At 45.0% G+C, this 20,747-nt stretch overlaps 2 protein-coding genes across 2 annotated transcripts; one reads left to right on the top strand and one right to left on the bottom strand.

Annotated features, from left to right (window-relative positions):
• The first annotated feature begins 669 nt into the window (after nucleotides 1–669).
• LOC123816693 (leucine-rich repeat-containing protein 37A-like) lies at nucleotides 670–7,206 on the top strand. The gene is made up of 5 exons (XM_045835815.1): nucleotides 670–775; nucleotides 4,721–4,767; nucleotides 6,764–6,818; nucleotides 6,900–7,024; nucleotides 7,134–7,206. The coding sequence occupies exons 1-5, from the start codon at nucleotides 683–685 to the stop codon at nucleotides 7,198–7,200; spliced, it is 387 nt and encodes a 128-aa protein (XP_045691771.1). The 5' UTR covers nucleotides 670–682; the 3' UTR covers nucleotides 7,201–7,206.
• Nucleotides 7,207–13,117: 5,911 nt separating this feature from the next.
• Nucleotides 13,118–16,902, bottom strand: LOC123816878 (regakine-1-like). Its single transcript, XM_045836102.1, has 3 exons — nucleotides 16,833–16,902; nucleotides 13,568–13,685; nucleotides 13,118–13,205 (listed from the first exon to the last, which is right to left on the bottom strand). Exons 1-3 carry the CDS (start codon nucleotides 16,900–16,902, stop codon nucleotides 13,118–13,120), a joined length of 276 nt encoding a protein of 91 aa, XP_045692058.1.
• Nucleotides 16,903–20,747: the final 3,845 nt, after the last annotated feature.

Genomic DNA, 20,747 nt, shown 5'->3' with positions numbered 1-20,747 from the left:
TACAGCTTTGCCTCTCTAGGTGAGTGTTCAAGGAACCCATCTGTTTCAGTGTACTAGCTGGCATTGGGGTGAGGGGCTATTACGGTTTCAGTGAATTTTTTTTGAATACACTTTCAACATGTTTGCTTATTTCATGATGGATGATTTACAAGCACACCTGCCACGCCATGCGTGTTCAGCATTTTTTGACAAAAAATGTCATAACCCCCATGTTCCACATTCCCTATTCACCCAATCTTGCCCTAGGTGAGTTTTTTTGTGATTCCCTGGATGAAACAAGTCCTCAAAGGGATTTGTTTTTCCAATGTGGAAGAGGTGAACAAAAAACAGCAGAAGCACTAAAAGGCATAAAAATTGATGAGTTCGAAAACTGCTTTGAGCAGTGGAAAAACCATCTCCATAGATGTATTGCATCAAATGGAGAGTACTTTGAAGGTGACTGAAGTTTGAACATGTCAGAATAAATAAAAATTGTGTAATTTTTAATAAATAAATTCCAGGTATATTCGGGTCCCCCCTCATAAGCCAATTCACATGAAAGAGTGGGGTTTTCAGGTGAGTAGTAAAGAATAGTTAGCTATTCTTTAGAACAGGCTTAAGAATAGTCTTTTTTTATCTTTTCCATCTATTTGGTTTGTTTATAAAATTCTTCTTTTTTTTTAAGCGTTCCAACGAAGTGCCAATGCCGGGATATGTGTATAGGAACAAAGTCCTCGTGGCAACACCTGTGATTGCAGTAGCAACAGGTTTTACCATAATCGTCTGTCTCATTTTGGTAAGACAACAGTTAATCCAGCTTTCCAAAATATATTTTGTCTTTAGAACAGATTCAGAACCCACAAACTGAAAATCAAAGCCACCTTCGCACCTGCTCCTCCTTGATATTTTTGTTCTAGTTGCGAGCACTGAGATATGCTTTGCTCTATTCTGGAGGTTTTTAAAGGAGGCCCACTCCCAGAGATCTCTGTGGAGTTGAAATCAAGATAACAAACCACTGCACTCTTTTGAGAACTTAAGTTTAATAGGCCAGAGTTGACATGATAGCAAAATTTCTTCAACTCAAAATGATCAATGCCAATTTCATGTATTACCAATTACTCTCTTCCTACCGCTGACTTCTTTCCTTGTTGGCTAAAATGAGGAAAGATATAGAATCTCCACCCTCATGGAGCTATGCCACCCTGGCAGAAAGGACATGGCTGAGAGATAAAAATGTGATCTTGTCAGTTCATTAGATTTACTTAGCAACTTTCTTCTCCAGCGTGTAGAGCACAGTGTGTAAATAGGTTCAGTTAGAACACTGCCACCTAAATCCTGCATCAGGCTTCTCTGAAGCATGTCATATTCATAGTCACCGGTTCCTGGAACTTGCCTGTTTCCCTTTCATTCAATTACACAGAGATTTATTTCCCAACAGGCAGGAGCTAACATTAAATGAGTGATTTAGTAAGCTGACGATCTTGACTCTTCCCTGGTAATCCAACCTAATACCTTGTTTATCTTTTCAACTGTCATGGAAGCCCTCCAGTCCAGCCAAAGCAGCCTATCTCCATCACCTGGCCATACCACACCCATGCCTACTTTTGTTTGTGCCTTTGCCCATTTAAAATTCCCTTATTTCATTCTGCCTGTGGAAGTCCTGTGAATCTTTCAAAAGCCAGCTCAAGTTCATATTTCCTCACACAGCCTTCCCTGAATATTTCAGCCTTGCTAGCCCTTCTGTGAGATTTGTCAACATTTGAGGGGGGTAGGCAGTAGTGAGGCATTTCCCTCCCCTGAGAATTTAAAAATATGGTGAACAAGTTTTTAAAAGGTGGCTCCCCAAGAAATTCCAGGGTCAACACATTGTGGGGCAGAGCAGAGATGTGTCCAGACAAAATGGCTTCCTGGTCTACCCAACTTAAGTAAAACTTAACTGGATATATTAACTGCCAAAGGAAACATGTCTGTCTGCAGGAGGGTTGGTCAGGTCAGTAGTAGAAGCAGAGAAAAGGTGAGGAAGAGACCGACATGGGCATTGCCCATCCCAGCAGTACCTAACCGTAGAGATGGCACCTCAGGCAGCAGACGTGGAGAGTCAGGCCCACTAGCCAGGCTATGCCTGGTGAGGAGATGAATGGATCCTGCTGACTCAGTCTTTTCTATTAAACACAGGATTCAGCTGATTTCTTTTGTTCTAATTCAGTTCTCACCAAGTAGCCTTCTGATTGTGCTTTAGTGTACCGCATGGCGTAGCTCTACAGAGTGTATTTCACTGACCGTGTAGACACAGAGGGTGTCTATGGAACAGATGTAATTCTTGTTGTCAGGCCATAAGCTGGCATTCTGATTTGTTGTTACCCCTGTGGTACTGATAAGGTGAGACTACCCCAAGAAAAAGTGAGTCCTCTCTTGGTGAAGAGAGTCTGATTGCTGAGCCTACAAGGCTGGACACTAGCATGGGGCCAGCTTGCCAAAGCCTCTGGGAAGAAGTCACTGGCAATTGTCCAGGCAGTACCCTCTACATCTCCAGGTGGCATAGAGTGTTTTTGCTTTTTTTAGAATTTCTATAAACTATACTACATTTAATTTCTATGTAATTTAATCTCACTTTTGTGTTTTTTTATGCGGCTTCATTATTTCCTCTCCTCACTTAGATGATAAGCTTTTTGAGGACATGGACCATGCCATGTCTTGTTTTGTAGTGGGCAGTGATGGTTCTGCCTGTGGAAGAAGAATGAGGTATTTTGTCAATTCCATAATGAGGAATAATGCAACCTAATATTTATTGGAAGTAGCATACAGTGTGAACCATTGCTAGAAAGAACCATGTGTTCCTAGGACTTTTGAAATGTCACCTTTTAATATTCACATCAGTGGAAGAATATGGACAAATAGTAATACAACAGCTACCTAACTATTCGAAGGGCAAATAACAGCAGATATCTGTTTCTCACCTTTAATGTATTTGCATAAATGTAAAGAAAAATAGGAAGAACCAGTAAAAGTACTAAAAGAAAATAAAAGCAATGTGTTTATAACCTAGGTGTGGGTAAAAAGCTTTCTGAGGCTGATATGTCAGGCAGAACATTTTGATAGATTTGACCACCTTGTCTGTGACACCATTGGCAAACTTAGCACAGGTCTGTGCCAAGCATAGGATGAAGCATTTTCCATACATTGTCTGGTTCAATCCCCACAATCCCATGCAGACGATATCACCACCCTCTTCCACAGATGGAGATGATCAACTGAAGACCCGAATGATTCTGCCTGACTGCAAAGCCTGTGCTTCTTACTGTCTCCTTAAAGGCAAAAACACTGTTAAATATTTGAAACACTGAAATTCAATGAAAGCCACTGAAAGCATTAAGATATTTAATGTCAAAAGAGTTCCATAAATCAACAGGAAGAAAACAAACAATCAAGGGGAGAAGAGGGCAAGGGCTGTGAGGAGCAGGATGCATGTCAGTCTGTCACCATGTCTGCTGTCATCTCATGGCTGATGGGGTGTAGGTGGTGTTAGCAAGGCTCTTCTTACCGCACGACAGGAAAATAGTATCTGATGTTTTCTTGTAGTCTTTTTAAATAATATTTCTTGTTATTTATATATATTTTTAAAAATCTGTCTAGTATTGGTTTTATTTGTTTTTAGTGTGCTTGTCTGTTTTTCCCTTACATGAAAATTTAATTGTTTTAAATCTCTTATTGAATGGCTTATTCTTTCTTGACTGATCTAAAGTACTATCTTTGCACTCTAGTCTGTTTATCCAGTTATCTTTTTTTGTACCAGTAACAGTATCACTATGTAATTCCAATTTCTTTATAATATATTTTGATATCTGGTAGGGTAAGCTCCTGCTTTTTTATCTTCTTTTTCATATATTTTATAGCCATTCCTGCACATTTTCTCTACCAAATGTCAGCTGGCCAGTTTTTGTTTAAAAACTCTTAGAATTTGAATAGGATTGCCTTACATTTGTAGGTTCATTTGCAGAGAATTGACATCTTTACAACATTCTAGGAACATGATATCTTCATGTTGTACATTCTTCCTAACATCCTTCAGAAGAGTTTTAATGTTTTGATCATAGGACTTATGCATTTTTTGTTAAGTTTATTTCTAGGTACTTTATGCATTTTGATTGATATTGTAATTGGGACCTTTCCTTAATTTTTAATTAGTCTTTTGTGGTACATAGAAGAGCTCTTGAGGTTTGCATGTGGATCTTTTGATTTCTGGATTTAGCTATCTTACTGAATTATCATATTACTGGACAACAAAATTTTAGTTGATGCTCTTAGACTTCTTGGGTTTTGCATCATTTCATATACTAACATGTTTTGTGTCTTTCTAATACTTAATTTTTGTTGTTGTTGTTGTTAAATTGATTAGGACCTCCTCAACAATGATGAATAGTAACAGTAATAACAGGCATCCTACTCTTGTTCTTGACCTTGAAACAAAGCTGCTGTTAAGTTTCTGGTAGATACTTTTATTTTCTTTTTCTACTTCTAAGAGTTTTTATTTGGAATTATCTGCTGAATATTATCTAAAACAGCCAATGAAATACATTGCCAGCTCCATGCAAGATCCTAAGTTAGGGATTATGGAGGAAGAATCAAAGGAAAATTCCTATCCTCAAAAAAGTTATCATCTTACTTAAAAGGGAGAAAATATAGATTTAGAGATAGAGGTCATTGTGATAAGTAATTGTTATGTTTTTGTCTCCCCAAACAGATTTGTGGTAGAGTAGCACCCAAGGAAGGCAAAGAAGGAAAGCCAAGGTAAATATTAGTCTGAGTTTTTGAAGTAGAATTTTAGAGCTAAAGGAGCATCCTCTTCCTATAAGAGGCCTGAGGTGGCCTCTGAAAATGGTTTGCTACTCACTTGACCCAGAAAACCCCACAACATCATGCAAATCAAGAGCTTTAAATTTTCATGGTCACTTTGAGAACACTCGTGAAACTGCCAGGCCATCAAGGGTGTGCATATCCAAAAAACCACCAAGTATCTGAAGGACATTACTCTACAGAAGCAATGTGGTCCATTCTGTCCTTACAATGGCGAAGTTGGTAGGTGTGTGCAGACCAAAGAGTGGGGCTGGGGGTAGGATTGGTGCCTCAAAAAGAGCACTGAATTTTTGCCGTACATGCTTAAAAATGCAGAGAGTAGTGTTGAACTTGAGGGTTTAGATGCAGACTCCTTGGTCATTGAGCCCACCCCAGTGAACACAGCTCCCGAGATACAGCACAGAGGTTATGGAGCTCCTGGATGGATGGACCCATGCATGAGCTCTCAGACCTGCCACATTGAGGTGACCCCACTGAGGAAGAGCAGACTGTCCCTCCACCAGAGAGGAGGTCGCACAGAAAACACAATATCCTAGAAGAAACTAAAGAAACAAAAACTTGGGAGTAAGTTTATTACAAAATAAATGCTAGGGAAGTGAAAAACAAAAATAAAAAGAACTAGAGGAGAACTTAGAACTCATCTATTTCAATCTCCTCATTTTACAGAGAGGAAACCACTGCATTTGGAAAGAATACTTATTTATGCTAATGCTTTGCCTAGATTTTGCAAGATTAGCTCTCTAGCCAAAGCTGAGATAGAATGGGACTGGTACAGATGTGTCTGCTGTCTCTAGTCCTTTAAGAAAACAGGTGCAAGGGGAGAGGACTTGGTTGTACCTGTTCCTGCTGGTGGTGGAGTCTCTGGGAAAGTGTAGAGAAGGCCTCGTGGTCTTTGGGAAGGGCACTGGTCTCCTTCAAGGATGATGAAAGGTGACTTGTATGAGTCCTTCCTGTAAAGTACCAGGGAAAACTTCCCTTCTCATCCTCCTGGTTCTCAGGCCCCTTCTGTCTCTACTTCCTTTATTGAAACCTCCTAGAATTTTAACTGGGAGAGACCTTAGACAGTAATTTGTCTTTTCCCTTAATAATAAGAAAATGGAGAAGAGGAAAGAGAAAACACCTTGCCCTATGGTCACACTCTTATGTCCAAAAGAAGATGGTGCTTTTCCAGCTGGAGACTTCTCCGCTGGTCATACTGTGCCTGAGCCATGAGCTGCATTTTGTGTCACAGCTGCATTTTGTGTACACACACACCATATAGACATAAGTCGTTTTAAAACAAAATCATTATGCACTCTGATTTTTTTCTATTCCATCTCTATTCAAAAAGAATATTTTGTATTTCAGTGCTGGTTGTGACCTTTAAACTGATTTCACAACTCAGTCAGCAGTGACAGCCTGCAGTATGGAAGGCAACAAGCTAGCTAACTTTGCTATTTGGACTCGGGCATTTACTTGGTGTGATTTAACTTAGAGGATAAATCAGCTAGAAATATAAAAGCTCCTTCTTTCCCCGGCCCCAGGAAATGATGCATGTGAGACTAAGTCTGGGAGGGGCCGATGTAAAATGCTTCTGGAGAGAGTAAACTGCTTCTGCCCAGTGTGGTTGTGCAATTTCCCCCCACTGCCCTTCAGGCACTTGGCCAAGGGCCAAGAAGGGGAGTGGGGTTGAAAATCCTGCCTGTACTCCACGCTGAGCCACATACAGAGGGCTCCCCAGAGACGTGGCATGCTATTTTAAACAGACACAGAGAATCTCTGGAAGCCCAGCATGCAAAAAATCATTTTCAAGGTCCCAGGTCTGTAGTAATTTTGCTCATGAGTATGGACCCAGGTACCCATTTAGTCCTAATGAGGCCTGAGCTATACATTGTGAGAGACATGGAAAAATGCATGAATCGCTAATTGTCGGTATGTGTTTTCCTCCAAGAGGCTTTTTCTCAAGTGTCCTGAATAAGAGGCGTTCACAGGGCAGCAAGATGGAGGTAAATTTGAGGAGGGTGAAGTGCTGGGGCAGGACAAAGCAGGGGACAGGCAGAATTCACGGCTCCCCATCTGTTTTCCAGGCGGGCGGTTTCTGGAGCAGGTTGAAGAGCATATTTGGGACTTCCAAAGCCGTGTCTCAGAGAAGTGAGACACAGGTGCTGCACGAGAAGGACTCCTCTGACGAGGACGAGCCTTTGGACCAAATGTAAATGCTTGGGAATAATTTAGAATTCCCACCTAAGAGGAGGAAACAGTGACTTGTTTAATTGTTCCTTTCAAGAGTAAAAGCTCTGCCTTTCTGCTTCTTCCCTCAGGGAGAAGGGAGAAGGCTCCATCTCTACAGGCAGGACCACTTCGTTGGTAGACACCACCACTGAGTGAGCGAGCCCCGTTACCAATAAATGTTTTTCCTCTGTTAAAATATGTTCATTCATAACTGCCTCTGGCCACGAGGTAAGGAATTAAAATGTAAATAGTATATATATACTACACACACATATATAGTATACACTATATATATTGTATTATATATATATAAACAAAGGCCATAGACAAGAAAAGCAAGGCTGAAGCAGAATTCCCTGGAGCAGCCAGCAGCCAGCACTTCCTCCAGCAGCAGTGTGGTCAAACGAGGCTGAAGAGGTGTTTCTCTCCCTCATTGCCCCCCATCCAGTCAGTCCCCGAGACCTGGAAAACACATCGTCCTCCAGGGATGTAGGTTACTCAGTCCAGTGACAATTTATCCTGGTGCTCTGTCCCCTGGGTCACCAAGTGCCAGTTATGCACAGCATACTTGACTTTTGTCTGTAGGGGGTCATCCCGTTCTGGCCCCCCATCAGGTCTTTGGGGTTGTCAATATTAAGATCCCTGAGCCAGCCTTCACGGTGGGGCCTCTTTTCCCCCAGGCTCACAAACTCGTGCACAAATGTGTGCCCTGTCTTGGTGTAGTAGGTTCTCCACGCTTATAAGCTAGTAGAAAGTTCACATTAGGTTTTTGGGTTTTCTTTTTTTAATTAAAAAACTCCCCACTGTTGGGGAGCCAGCAAGGAGATGCAGGAGAGATAGGATAAAGAAGAATGTGTGAGAGTAGCAATCTCTTCAAGATCCTTGTACCTTTGCATTGTTAAGGTATGTGAATGTGCTTATTAGGAAAGAAAACATTAAAAATCCAAAACAAAATACAAATCAATAGGTATGAAAGTTGTATTAATTTCCTCCCACACCCTCTTTGGAAGCCCCAAGTCAGCCCTTGGAAGAAGGTTTGGAGGGAACAACAAGGGGGCGTAACCCCCTCTTCCCGGGCAACCACCACCACCACACTCAAGCAGGACAACAGCCAGCCACTGGGGTTGATCCACCGGTGGCTCCAGCTACTCAGGACTCAGCCTTGGTTTGGCCATTTTTCAGCTCTGGGACATCAGGTGGTTTACTATCAGCTGGTCACGTCAGGGGAGGTGAGTGTCTGCTACTGCTACATGCAAGACATTTTGCTAAAAAATGCAGAGGATATAAGATTGACATAAGGATGTAGAACCCTTCATTTCCTATAAAGGTAGGACAAGTATACATAAGGCAGACTGAATGTCATTAAGAAAAATAAAATATCATGTAAGGCATAAGTATACATTTGTTTTTTAAAGGAAGCCCAACCACAAATTGTAATTTAACTCAGCATATACACAGCCATCAGTCCCAGATATTATTTGCTAGGCCTTCAAAGGGAAATGAATGTTAGCTTCACCCTCACAATCTCATCCAACCCTAATTGCTTGCCAAAAGAAATAAGAGTATTGCATTGGGTGGTCGGGTTTCAACGTATGAATTTGGGGGAGGAGAACACACACACTGGACCACAACGTTTCCATTTTGGACTTTTACACACCAAAAGTGTGAGAGAATAAGTTTCTGTTGTTGAAGCCAAGTCTGTGGTACTTGGTTACTGCAGTCCTAGGAAACTAATACCGACTCCAACTACCCCTCAGGAATGGTTTTGAACTTCAGTGATTGGTGGGAATGAGACATCTTCTCAGGTCTCTTGATTAATAAAAAGTTAACTCTAAATGGCATGTATATGTAACTTTTCTTAATCTTTAGCGAATGAAAGAATTAATACCTTCACAAAGGAAAATTTCTCAGCCAGGTGCCACAATTAACTCACAGTTTGGGGCTGGCAGGATAGAATCTGCATATTTTCAACCACCCCAGGGAGCTGTGCTATTGGTAGGTGATCCCCAGACCACCAGAGACAAAGAACTCTTGAAGATCCCCAGATCAGGTCAGTTTATTTAAAAATATAAATAAAATGTATTGCCCAGACCACAAATGCAAACATGATGCAATTAATCAAATAAATTGTTTTCTAGGAATCTGTCCACAAGGAAAAAATTGATGAAAGAAAAAACTCAGAAACTCACACTCAAACTCCAGATAACTGAATATTCCTAATCCTTTTTTTGTTGGCTGGGCAAGTCCAAGTCACAGCATCAAGGCCGGTGTTCTGACTGACTGCTGCTCTCTGTCAGTGGGGATGCTTGCCAGCCGTAAAACAGCAGGTGGGAGCACACCCCCTGCCCCACTGGAGAAAAAAAATTGTTTAAGGCAGAGACTTAGAAACAATCATCTGGAAACAGTGAACAAATTCAAAGATCAAGGGGCTTGTTCTTCTGGAAAACCAATCAATAAAAAACATAATTTTTGATATTTGTTTGCTCTTGTATTATTTATTAAAGAACCAATGATGTTAAAGTAATAAACCAACTTACTGCCACAAATGTCATTGAAAACAAACTCTTTAAATTTTCTTTATTTCCAGTCCGTCCAAAGACAGCATGATTGTCTGCCACCTTATTTTATTTTTGGAAAAAGTCTTATTGTGTTTTCCAGTTGAGTTCTAGTAAGCCAGCCAACATCTCACTGATATCTCATGTATTTTTGAAATTTAAAGTCTGGGGTTAAGGGAAGAAAGTAATTTCAGATTAAGAATTACATAAGTAGTTACATAAGTAAATAATTACTTAAGTAGATATAAACTTACCCACGGTAATAAACAGTAAAATGGAAAGAAATATATCAGGAGCTCAGAAAATGCCTTTCTGAGAGGAGAACAACTAAGCTAACCATAAAATGAGCAATGTAAGGTTGAAAAGGAAAAGAGAAGTACAGGTGAGGGAAATAGCTCATGCAAAGGTCCTGAGGCAGAAAGTCCTGGCACATGTCAGGCACTGCGTGTGGCTGGAATCCTGAGAGCAGGGCAAGGGAGTACTGATAGGGCTGGGAGGCAGATGGGTCAGATTGCACAGGGCATACACAGGCCATGCTGTGGACATAGGCTTTATTCCGAGGACAACGGGAAGTCTTTGATGTGTTTTAAGCAGGGAAAGCAGCTTTTACATTTTGGTAAGTGCACTCTGAGTAGTGTGTAAAGAATGGATTCAGGAGGCCTAGGGTGGAGAAACCTGTTGAGAGGCTGGCTGCAGTCCTCCAGGTGGAAATGACCAGAGCTGGACACAGCTGTAGCCATGGGAATGAAAAGGAGATGATCTCTTAATGATGGGAGTGGCTGGCTGGGACTCTTGCTCATTTGGCAAAGTGGATCAAGTAGGGGCTGGGAGCCGCAAGCTGCTTACTGCCCTGAGGAAGCCTGGAGGAGCAGTTCCACATTCCCAGGTAGACAAGATTCATGTCTCAGTTCCCCCGGAGCTGATCACTCTGATACCGAATGGCAACAGCCATCCCCAGCTGTGGTCTTCTGCTAACTGGGCAGGCCTGTCCTCTTAGAGTATGGCTAATAAAACACATGACTTCAAAGTGCTAGCCTCACTGAGCCTGCATGTCTTCATTCACAGATGGGAACTCGGGCCCCAGGGCTGTGGTGGGATCAAATGAGATGTTGTCTATGGAGTGTTCACGCAATACCTGGCATGGAGTGAGAGCTCCACAAACCTAAGCGTCTTTTCTTCCTCCTGTGACCCAGGTACCTCGCCTCCCTGGTGGGCCAGCTGACAATGCTCTGTCTGTAGAATTACAGGTGGGGAAGGAGGATGAAGCATGTGGGGGAAGGGAGGGGCTATGTAATATAGGATGTTCAAGGAAGGCCTTCCTGATGAGGTGGCATTCGAGCAGAGCCCCAAAGGGAGCTGACTGGTGTGGGAGAGGAGTATTCTGGCAGAGAGAATAGACACAAACCCCGGGGGCCTGGCCCTGCCTCCTGTGTCTGGGGATCAGCCAGCAAGACATTGAACTGGAATGGAGGAAGCGAGGGAAGAGGTAGATGAGGTCAGACGGTAGGGCGGCTGGTGGGCAGAACCTTGTGGGCATTGCAAGGACTTCCACTGACTCTGAGATAGGAAGCCATTGAGGGGTTTTGAGCAGGAGAGTGACGTGATCTGACTTATGTTTGAAAAAGATCATTGGCTCTCCTGTTGAGATTATACACATGGAGACCCTTAGGAGGCTATTTGAGTTGTCTTGAGAGAAAATGGGTGCTGGGGTGGCAGCCGAGATGGCAGTGAGCGCCCAGATTTTGGATGCAATGAAGCAGAAGATATGTGCCGTGGGAAAGAAAGAGCAGAATCACAGATGACTACAGGCTGTTGTGCCAATCAGCTGGAGAGGTGCAGCTGCCATTTGTGGAGACGAGGAAGGCAAAGGAGGTGCGGATCTGGGAGCTTTCAGGAGTTCACTTTGGGACCACATAATTTTGAGAAACTATTAGACACCTTAGTGGAGATGTTTGGGCTGAGGAGGAATAATTTCGGAAGTTTCAGCCTGTAGGGGAGTAAGGAGCCTGGTGGAGATCACCCAGGGAGGGGGCCCGACAGAGACATGTTGGGAGGACGGCGCCCCGTATGGACTTTATGGTAAAATGGGAGAAATGAGCTCTATACCACAGCGACGTGGGATGATGGAATGATACTGTGTATCGTGTAGCGCACTTCACACAATTTGTGTCACAGAGTAGGAGGTGCTTTAAGCTCCTTTCTTCATCCTGCAGGTAGACAGGTTCGCCTTGCTGTGGTAGGTGGCTGTGGGTTACCTGTATGGCATTGGGTCTCATGTCTTTGTGTCCCTGCTGCTCAATCTGTCTGCAGCCGTGTTGACCAGCTTGGTCCTCTAGCTTCAGAGAATCTTTTGTGCCCGACGGCTCACTGCCCCTTCACCCCTGTGCTCCCTTTCCAGGGGCCCAAGGTCTTTCCCGACCCCTCACTGATTCTTGTCCCCTCAGCTTTGGGATCTGAGAGTCCCCTGAAGCTTCAGTCCCATTTTGGAGTGAATGTGAAGAGTTGCAGAGAACCAGTTTTCAGTTCTCTGGGATCTGAGTGAGAGTGTGAGCCCAAGTGCATTAGGGCTCTAAGGATGAGAGTTTGGAGAAACAAGCCTCTCCCACAAGAGTTTAGGATTGAGGCAGAAAGTCATGGTGAACCTTCCCCAGGGGCTGAGTTGGAGGGCAGGACCACACCAGTGGCCCCGAGCCCCTCCCCTGGTCTCTATCCAGTGAAGCGAGGTTGCATCCAAGTCACCGTCACACTAGGCAGCAGACTCTGAAGAGACCACAGCACTTCAGTGGTTGGTGTGAGAGGCTTTGGGCAAGGAGGACCGGGGGTGCCATTTACACTAGGTCCTGAAGGGTGGAAGAAAAGTGAATGTTTTAAATGGCTGAGGTGAGGGGAAGAGCTTTCAAAGAAGGGTGAGTTGCAGCCCCCACGTGGACAAAAGGAATGAGGAGGTGTGTTAGGTGTGCACCTCAGCTGCCCACTTCACGTGCGAATAAACAACATTTCACACGGTTGTCAGCGTTCTCACACTGCTCCCTTGATGTAAGGCCCTGCATAAGGGGCTACGTGTTTTCCCTGCTTCCAGACCGAGCTCTGCCCCGTCGCTCCACTGTTCAGGTCAGTTGATAGTGAAGTGTTTAGAGTGGCACCTGACACACAGTGAATACCACAGAGTTGTCTGTACAGTAAAAGAAATCACCAGGCTGTCTTGGGAGAGAACACATTTAAACCAAGTTCCCATTCTATAGCATGATTTTATTTCAGCTGGGTGCTCTCGAGGGGAAGGCAGGTGCTGTCTGGGAGCCAAGTGCCCTCAGGCCACTGAGGCGGGATGTCATGGCAGAGCTCCAGCAGAATTCACCAGAGCCTAGGGGCCGAGAAGAGCAAGAATGGGCTTCCATTCAGGCCAGGACAATGCCTGGGGGACGCTGGGCTCTGAGAGGGTTGCTTGGGGAGGGGAGGTAGTCTGCAGTGTCTTCTTATGATCCCCGAGCTGTGGTGGCCCCAGTTCCCGCAGATCACGTCTACTGGAGTTCCAGATGTTCTATGTACTGCTGCACCCAGGCATCACTGGGGTTGGCACAAATATGTCTCCCACGTCTGGTGAGGAAGCTGTGGAGCAAGAAGAAAGATGAGGAACTGAGAGTTTACAGCCAGGAGAGAAGCCCATCCCACCCCCTATTCTATTTCAAGTGTGAAACTCCCCATCCCTCTCTTGCAGAGAGACCCCCACCCACATTTCCCACCCCACCCCACTCTCCTGGTGGAACTGCCTGGCGGCATCTCCATCTTTCCCAAACCCTCTCTATCCACAGGCACCAGCTCCAACCACCTCCCTGAAGGCCTAGCTCAGGCCTAGAAGTCCTCCCCTCAGCAGCCTCCTCTTAGTGTCCCAACCCCCTGCATCCCTCTCCCGGGCCCTACTGGTTTTCTTCATTTGCACCCCCTTCCATCATCAGCCAGGCTGTACTTACATGACCCCTGGGGTGAGGCACTGGGTTGTAGTCAAGTAATAATCTTTCACAAAACGGAGTGGGATTCTCCGAGAGGTGAAGGAGAAACAGCAGCGAGTAACCTGGTCCTGAGTTGGTCCTACAAGGCAGAAACAGACTGTATGATGCTGAAACTCTCTACAAGGAAGCTTAGACCTGTATCTCTATTCTGAAGAGAGAGCATCAGGGAGGGGTGTGGGGGGCGGGGAAGAGACAAGACAGGAGCCCCTGGGAGGGAGTGTGGCCTGGCCTCTCTGGCCCCTCTTTCTTTCCCTCCATCTCTTCAATCAGCCTCCTCTAAGTCCTCTCCTCCCCCTCTGCTGCCAGCCCCTCCTGACCTCTCCTTTTGCAGACCCTTCCCAGGGCTGGGAAGTGACTCGGTGACCGCGGTGTTTCAAATTTCTGATCGGATTTGGGAATAAGAAATCAGAATTCCTGGGAACTCTCAAAATCATAAATTATTCTGTATTTGTCATAACACCTTATTTTCATGTTTTTAAATAATAATGAATGACGATGTAGTAAACAATGAATCACTTTTCCATGATAGGGCTGCACGAAAAGTTTCAGAGGTTTTCTATGAAAGATATAATAAATGCAAGGTTTATTATTATGGTGTGTTGTGACAAGATTATACATTCAATAGCATGTTGAAGGTTCTCGGGCAGATACAGACAGAAATAGAAAACAAGACAAGAAGAAAACAATGCAAAATAAAAACAATTTAAAAATTGAAAAAATACAACTATTTAATGGTCAAAATACTTAAGAGTTGTCATTCAAAAATGAACATTTAAAAGAATGGCAGCAGTGATTGATCTATTTGTATATAATCTTTATCTCTGGCGACAAATATTCTGGACACAGAACATTTTTTTCACTCTGTGTCGATGCTGGCTGAATTGTTGTTAGTATGTCCAAAAGCATCTCCATGTTCTGTGTCAGAGCGCCTAATGCTTCACGTAAGGTCATTTCCTTTTTTAATGATGGACATGTATTGTCTGCTTGTCCTAACTTTGGTTTTTCCATTCAGATTGATATTGCCTTTGCTAATTTAGATTTTATATACAAATTATCAAACATTTCTGGTTTTATCTCCCAGTATTCCATGACATTTACATATTTTCTCTTAGTAGTTCATCTGTTAAATCATTTATAAAGAGCTATGGCTTATAGCAATTACTCAAATCCTGGACAATGTCATTGAATATTATTATTCAAATAACATCATATTCATTCCTGATAGCAAGAATCACAGTTGAAATCGACAATTTAAGGACTTACTTTGCTTCTGAAACTTATTTCTTGAAACACCACTAACATGAAGCTCACTAACATTTACTTAGCAGCACACAGGGCCGTGAACTTACACTTGAAACATGGCAAGGGCTTCAGGCTAATAGACTGTGACCACTTCTCTCCTGCATGCTCCTGTCCTGATTCCCCAAAATGTTGATCTTGACTTTGAACTCCATGTGTCAAATGTTGCCCGCTCTTGCTTTTGATATCAATGCATTACTTTAAGTCAGTAACATCTCCAGATTGATTGTTAAACTTTAATTCTTCCAGAAGAATTATAATACTGTTTCTCAACTGCATTTTCTTGAGACTTAGGTTTTGGAAAAACATAGAATTTGCTAAGAAGTGCTAGGACGGAATTCCCATGTGGAAATGCGAGTGAGTGCCCAGGGTGGGCACTGGTGCCCGGTGTATGACAGGGTCCTCCCTCCCAGGTCTCAGGGGGAGGTTGGTACAGGGGGTCCTTGTGCCCAGAGGAGTGGAGCCTTGCCTATAAAATGAAAACGCTGAACTTGTCTTGTTTCTACTCCTGAAGCTGCGTGACTCTGGACAGGACACTCAGCCTTTCTGAACTTGTTTGTATCCTTAAAATGGCAAATCACATGGATGGGGCAAGTACCGTGCACATTGATTTATATACCCGTGATTGTTCTGTGCAGCAAAGGCCTCGCTTCCCCCATGTAACAGACGAAGAGGCCGAGGCTCAGGAAGCCTGCGTGAGGCACAGCAGGCCGCAGCTGGCCCGTGCGGAGCCTCCAGGCAGCAGAAGCGTCTGTTTCTGCCCACCCTGGATTCCAGCACATTCACTGAATGGGTGGCACAGAACAGGCTTTTAATATCTATTTGCTGAGCGAATTCAATTAGAATCTATGTCTGTCTGACTATAAGGCCAATTATTTCTCCATTTTGTTTTGCTGTTGTCTGGAGGGGGAAAAAAAGATTTCATTTATTGTCTCTGCTATGGGCCCAGTACATGGCTTCCTCCCTGTCTTATCTCTATTCCTCACAGCAGCCCTCTGGGAGAGCATCCCTCACCCCTTCTGCAGAAGAGAAGTTATGCAATGATAACTGGAATTATAGGGAAACATTAAGGAGTTCTATAGCTAGTTGCAGTCAAAATTCCTGGAAAATAGGTCTCTTTCCCTGGACTAGTAGGGATGTCCAATGAGAGGCTCAGGACCCACCCAGCATTTTCCCATCTCTGGCTTTGGTGGGAATTCAACTCGGGAGAGGAGTTCCCTGGGAAATCTCCCAGAGCCCCCGCTGTACCTCCTTCTCTCCTGGCTTCAGGCCCCTGACAGGAGGCAACCTTGCCCGCTTAGGGCAGAATGGGCAGTGAGCCGGGAGACTGGGACATCTGGTGCCAACCTCGGCCTCTTTCAGAGTCACTTGCTGCTTCGTCTTCTTGTGTCCCACAGATATTCATTGAGACTTACTACCACCAGGAGGGGGTCTGTGCCAGACTCACAGCTGGACAGATCTTACAGGGAAAGGAGAGAGGCTGACACCAGCTCGAGTCTGCTTGGTCTTCCATATTTGCAAGAGGAATAGGCAACACAGATTTTTTAAATGTTTCCCATTTTTAAAGGTTGGCAACCAATTCCAAGGTTGTAAAACCCCCTCCCAGCAGTGAAGACAGCTTGTTGTGGCTCCTGTGGCTCCCCAGGAGGTGGCTAAGCAGGTAGCCTAGAAGGCTCTGGACCAGCTTCTCTCTGCTGGGACCCCGAGGGCCAGGGAGGCTCTCTGCAGAGGCGGGTTTTCCTCTCCCTGGAGGAGGGAGAAGGGAGCCCTGCCCAGGAGTGGGGCGAGGCCCCTGGTAAAGGTACCACCTGTTTTCCAGGGACCCCCAGGCAACCTTTTCTGGACCACCCACACCTCCTCTCTGCAGCTCTCAGCCTCTTGCCACCGTGTTCCCTTTGTTCAGAGGAATGAAAGTCGTGGCTCTCACCTTCATTGGCCTCAGAGTGGAGGGTGGCCACGGCAAGCAGGAAGGTTAGGAGAGCCAGGCTGGCCTTCATCCTTCTGGCTGGTGACCGGCTGCAGGAACAGCGCTGGGTTCAAGACTTCTGGGTTCTCTGACTCCTCAAAGTCTGGGCTCTGAGCCTCCTTTATACTATAAGAGGTTGCTGGTCAGGAAATCACAAGATAGAAAAATCCAAGATGGCATGAGTGATCTGTTTCTGAGGATTTTAACTGCTGACGCATCTAAAAGTATAAGACATGAGTCAATTTATTAAAAAAAAAAAAGTAGACAGCAGAAGATGACCCCAGGTTTCACATTCGGCTTGTGTCCTGAGGGTAGAAGTCGGGGAGCCCAGGGACCAAGGGCTTTGTGGCAGAGACTGCCCTCCACTCCTGCCATTCCCCAGAGAAGCTGGCTAAACCTTGTTGGTGAGCCCATCCTCAGGGTTCAGAGGCCATGGGTTCAGAGGCCTCGGCCACTGTCTCAGCCGCTCCAGGCCCAACAGGACAGGGATGTGGACTCAGGCCTGATGGGGGCTGGGAGTAGGGAGAAGGCTCTGGAGGGGCCCCTGGGATGGATGGGCCTCACCAGCCAGGATTGGACTGGAACCCCTCACCTAAGCTGAGCTGAAGGCCCCTGCTCCCTGCCCAGCACAGGGAGCTCGGTCAGATCCTTAGCAACCAGGGAAGGTGCACAGGGCTCGCTGCTCCATCAGGACTGCTTTGGGGCCTGGGGCTGAGGGATGAGTTCCTTCCGGTCAAGCTGGGGAGCGGGGGCAGGGCACTGAGGCTGTGTCATATATCATTTGGGCCAGGACAGGGTGCAGGTGCCTTCATCCCCTCCTGTCCCTGGAAGGGACTCAGGGGCCGTACCCACTGGCACAGCTCCTGAGGGCATCATTCACAATGCAGTGATCGGATCCGTCACCCCCTGACCCCCAAACTGAACACAATTCTGTAAAATACCATTGTATCTTGTCACCTTTAAGTTTGGGCTGCAGGGTCCCTGCACAGCAACACGTGGTTTAGAGACTAGGAGGTAGTGTGACCAGCCACCCTGCTTTGCCAGGGATGAAGGGGGCTCCTGGAATGTGGGACTTTCAGAGCCGACATGGAGAGGAGCCGGTCATCCTGCTGGGAGGCTGGGCAGATGGGTCTCTCTGCCACTTCCACTCCCACCAAAAGCAGACTAAGCAGTTGTGGGCTTTTTTTTTTCACTATTTTTTATGCTGGTGAAACACAAATAATATAAAATTTGCCATTGTCAGTATTTTTAAGTGGTATTAAGTGGTCAGTGGTATTGGGCACATTCATACGTTGTGCAATCATCATCACCAATCCATCTGCAGAACTTCTTTTGTTTTGCAAACTGAAGCTCTACACCCATTAAACATAACTCCCCACATCCCACTTCTCCCAGCCATTGGAAATCACCGTTCTACTTTCTGTCTCTGAGAAACTGACTGTTCGAGGAAGCTCATATTTATAACTGGAATCACACAGCATTTGTCTTTTGGTGACTGGCTTATTGCACGTAGCGGAGTGTCCTCAAGTTTCATCCATTCTGTAGCACATGTCATAATTTCTTTACTTTTAAACACTGAATAATATTCCCTTGTATGTGCATACCTATCCTGCTTACCCATCCATCTGCTGATGGACACTTGGGTTGTGTTTCCACACTTAGCTATCACAAATAATGCTGCTGTGAAGACAGGTGTACAAATGTTGTTTTGAGACCCTCTTCCCATGAGTGCTTTGGGATGTATACGCAGAAGTGGGATGGCTAAATCACATGGTAAATCTTTTTTGTTTTAAGGAACTGCCCGACTGTTTTCCCCAGCAGCCGCACTGTTTTTGCATTCCTATTAACAATGCACAAGGGTTCTCATTTCTCCAACTCCTGGCCAACACCTCTTTTCTGTTTTTGTTTTTTTGGTAGTAGCTATACTAATGAGAGTGAGGTGGTATCTCGTGGTGGTTTTGGTTCTGTGTTTTTGATCAGTTTTATATAATGCACTTCCAGGGAAGCATGTTAGCAAAAAAATGTTCTTCTACTAAAAAGAAAAATTTAAACTCCAAAGAGCAGGACCTTTGAGCTAGTCCAAGGTATTGATTTTAGTCCCGAAATCACCACTTATGAGCTAGGGGACCATATGAGTGATATAATTAAGCATTGAAAGTGACACATGGTTACTGAAAGGAATATGTAACATAAACGATCTGAGTGAGTGAAATCTTCCTCCTGTGTCCACACTGAGACCTTCCTCAGGGCTGACGTTTGTTCACTCGGTGGATGTTTATTGACCTTTTACTATACGCCAGGCACTTTCTAGGCCCTGGGGACCCAGAGATGGACAAGAAAGGCAAGATCCCTACTCTCCAGGTGCTCAAGTTCTAGTGGAGGAGACAGACAAACAAGGTAATAGAAGATGGAGTTAAAAGCTAGGAAGAAGCGAGATGCAGACTGATGAGTCTGCATCCCATTTCACTGCCATCCCTTTCACGCGGGCGCTGCAGAGAGCAGCAAAGCAAGCTGCTGCGGCTCATATTCTAGTGGGGCCCTGGGTAGCTGTGTCCTGAGAGTAGGTGTGTGGATTTAACACGAACACTTGTTAGCTGTTTTAATGAAAAACAATGAAGAGAAGGTCATGGATTCCTTTCCTCTTAGACTTCACTCTCTCTCTCCTACATGGATGGAGGGGGATGAGCTGCCTGCTTTCTCCCATCAAATTGAGGACATAAGAAGGGAGACAGATTGACCCCTAGATGGATGCCTCTGGCGGTTGTCTTTCTCCTCCCTGCAGACTGTGGGCTACTGTGGGTGTACAGGAGGGGGAGGGTGGCAGACAGTGGCCTTTGTCCCCTTGGCTATCCTAGCTGAACATTGGATGTGGGAGATACGGGAAACCACATGGGCAGGAAGGTGGGAGAAGCTGACTTGCATAATTGCTTGGGTCTCTCTGGGTCCCTGAGTCCAAGTTGCTGATGACACTGAGTCATCTGACTTCCAAGCTTTGGTAGGCAACAGGCACCCTCCTGCTGGAGCTTCAGTCTTGCTTGACTGACTCTACTTCCCTGGTTCAAAGGAGAAGAGCTGGAGTGAGGGAGGGGGACTTGGGGAAGATTAAGCCTCAAAGTTTGTTTTTGGTTTTGCACACTGGCACGTACAACCATGGTGCCCATTCACGATAGAGTATACATCAGCTTCCTGAATTTTACTCTTCCTGTCTGATCCCACGGTGCTTTTGTTGAATGCTGGAGATCAGATCGTTTGACTATAGCTCTTTCCAGTCCAGCCTTCCTCAGATGTTTGTGCTGCCAGAGAGGGAAGTGGGTCCATCTATACTGATATGTCCTAGCTGTACCCACCCATGCTGACTTGCAGTGAACACTTCCTTTTTTCAGTGCCAGTGAAGGGTTTCTTACCAAGAATTGTATAGGTAGAGAATCTTGCCCAGAACAGAGGTAGCCGACCAGTCTTAAGTTTCTGGAATCCATCTTCTTACTCCCTTCTTTTTTGGAAAGCTGGTTGCTGTGTGCTTGTTGTCTTCAACATTTGACAACCTTTCTGCCTCCCAAGAATCCAGGACTATCACGCTCTAACTGTACATTGTCTCAGCTGCTAGAAAAGACTTCATCCAACCAAGGAGTAAAATGCCATGCAATCTACCTTCTCATGGTGGTCTTCATTTTCTTCTTAATTATGAGAGTAATGCCCTTTCCAGACTGTAATGGACAGTGAAGGGACAAGCACAAATAGGAGACGAGGTGCCCTTCTACCTGTTCAGTCAACACTCTGTTCATAACTCACTCATTCATTTGTTCTATAAATAATTACTGAATGCATACTATGAACTGAAGACTGTCTAGGTACCAGAGATTCAGCCATAAACAAGAA

The sequence above is a fragment of the Phyllostomus hastatus genome, unplaced genomic scaffold (assembly GCF_019186645.2).
Source record: "Phyllostomus hastatus isolate PE091 unplaced genomic scaffold, TTU_PhHast_1.1 phas_contig_210, whole genome shotgun sequence".
Classification (NCBI taxonomy): Eukaryota; Metazoa; Chordata; class Mammalia; order Chiroptera; family Phyllostomidae; genus Phyllostomus; species Phyllostomus hastatus.
The sequence above is the reverse complement of the archived record's forward strand: the minus strand, read 5'-3'. Positions and strand labels throughout refer to the sequence as shown.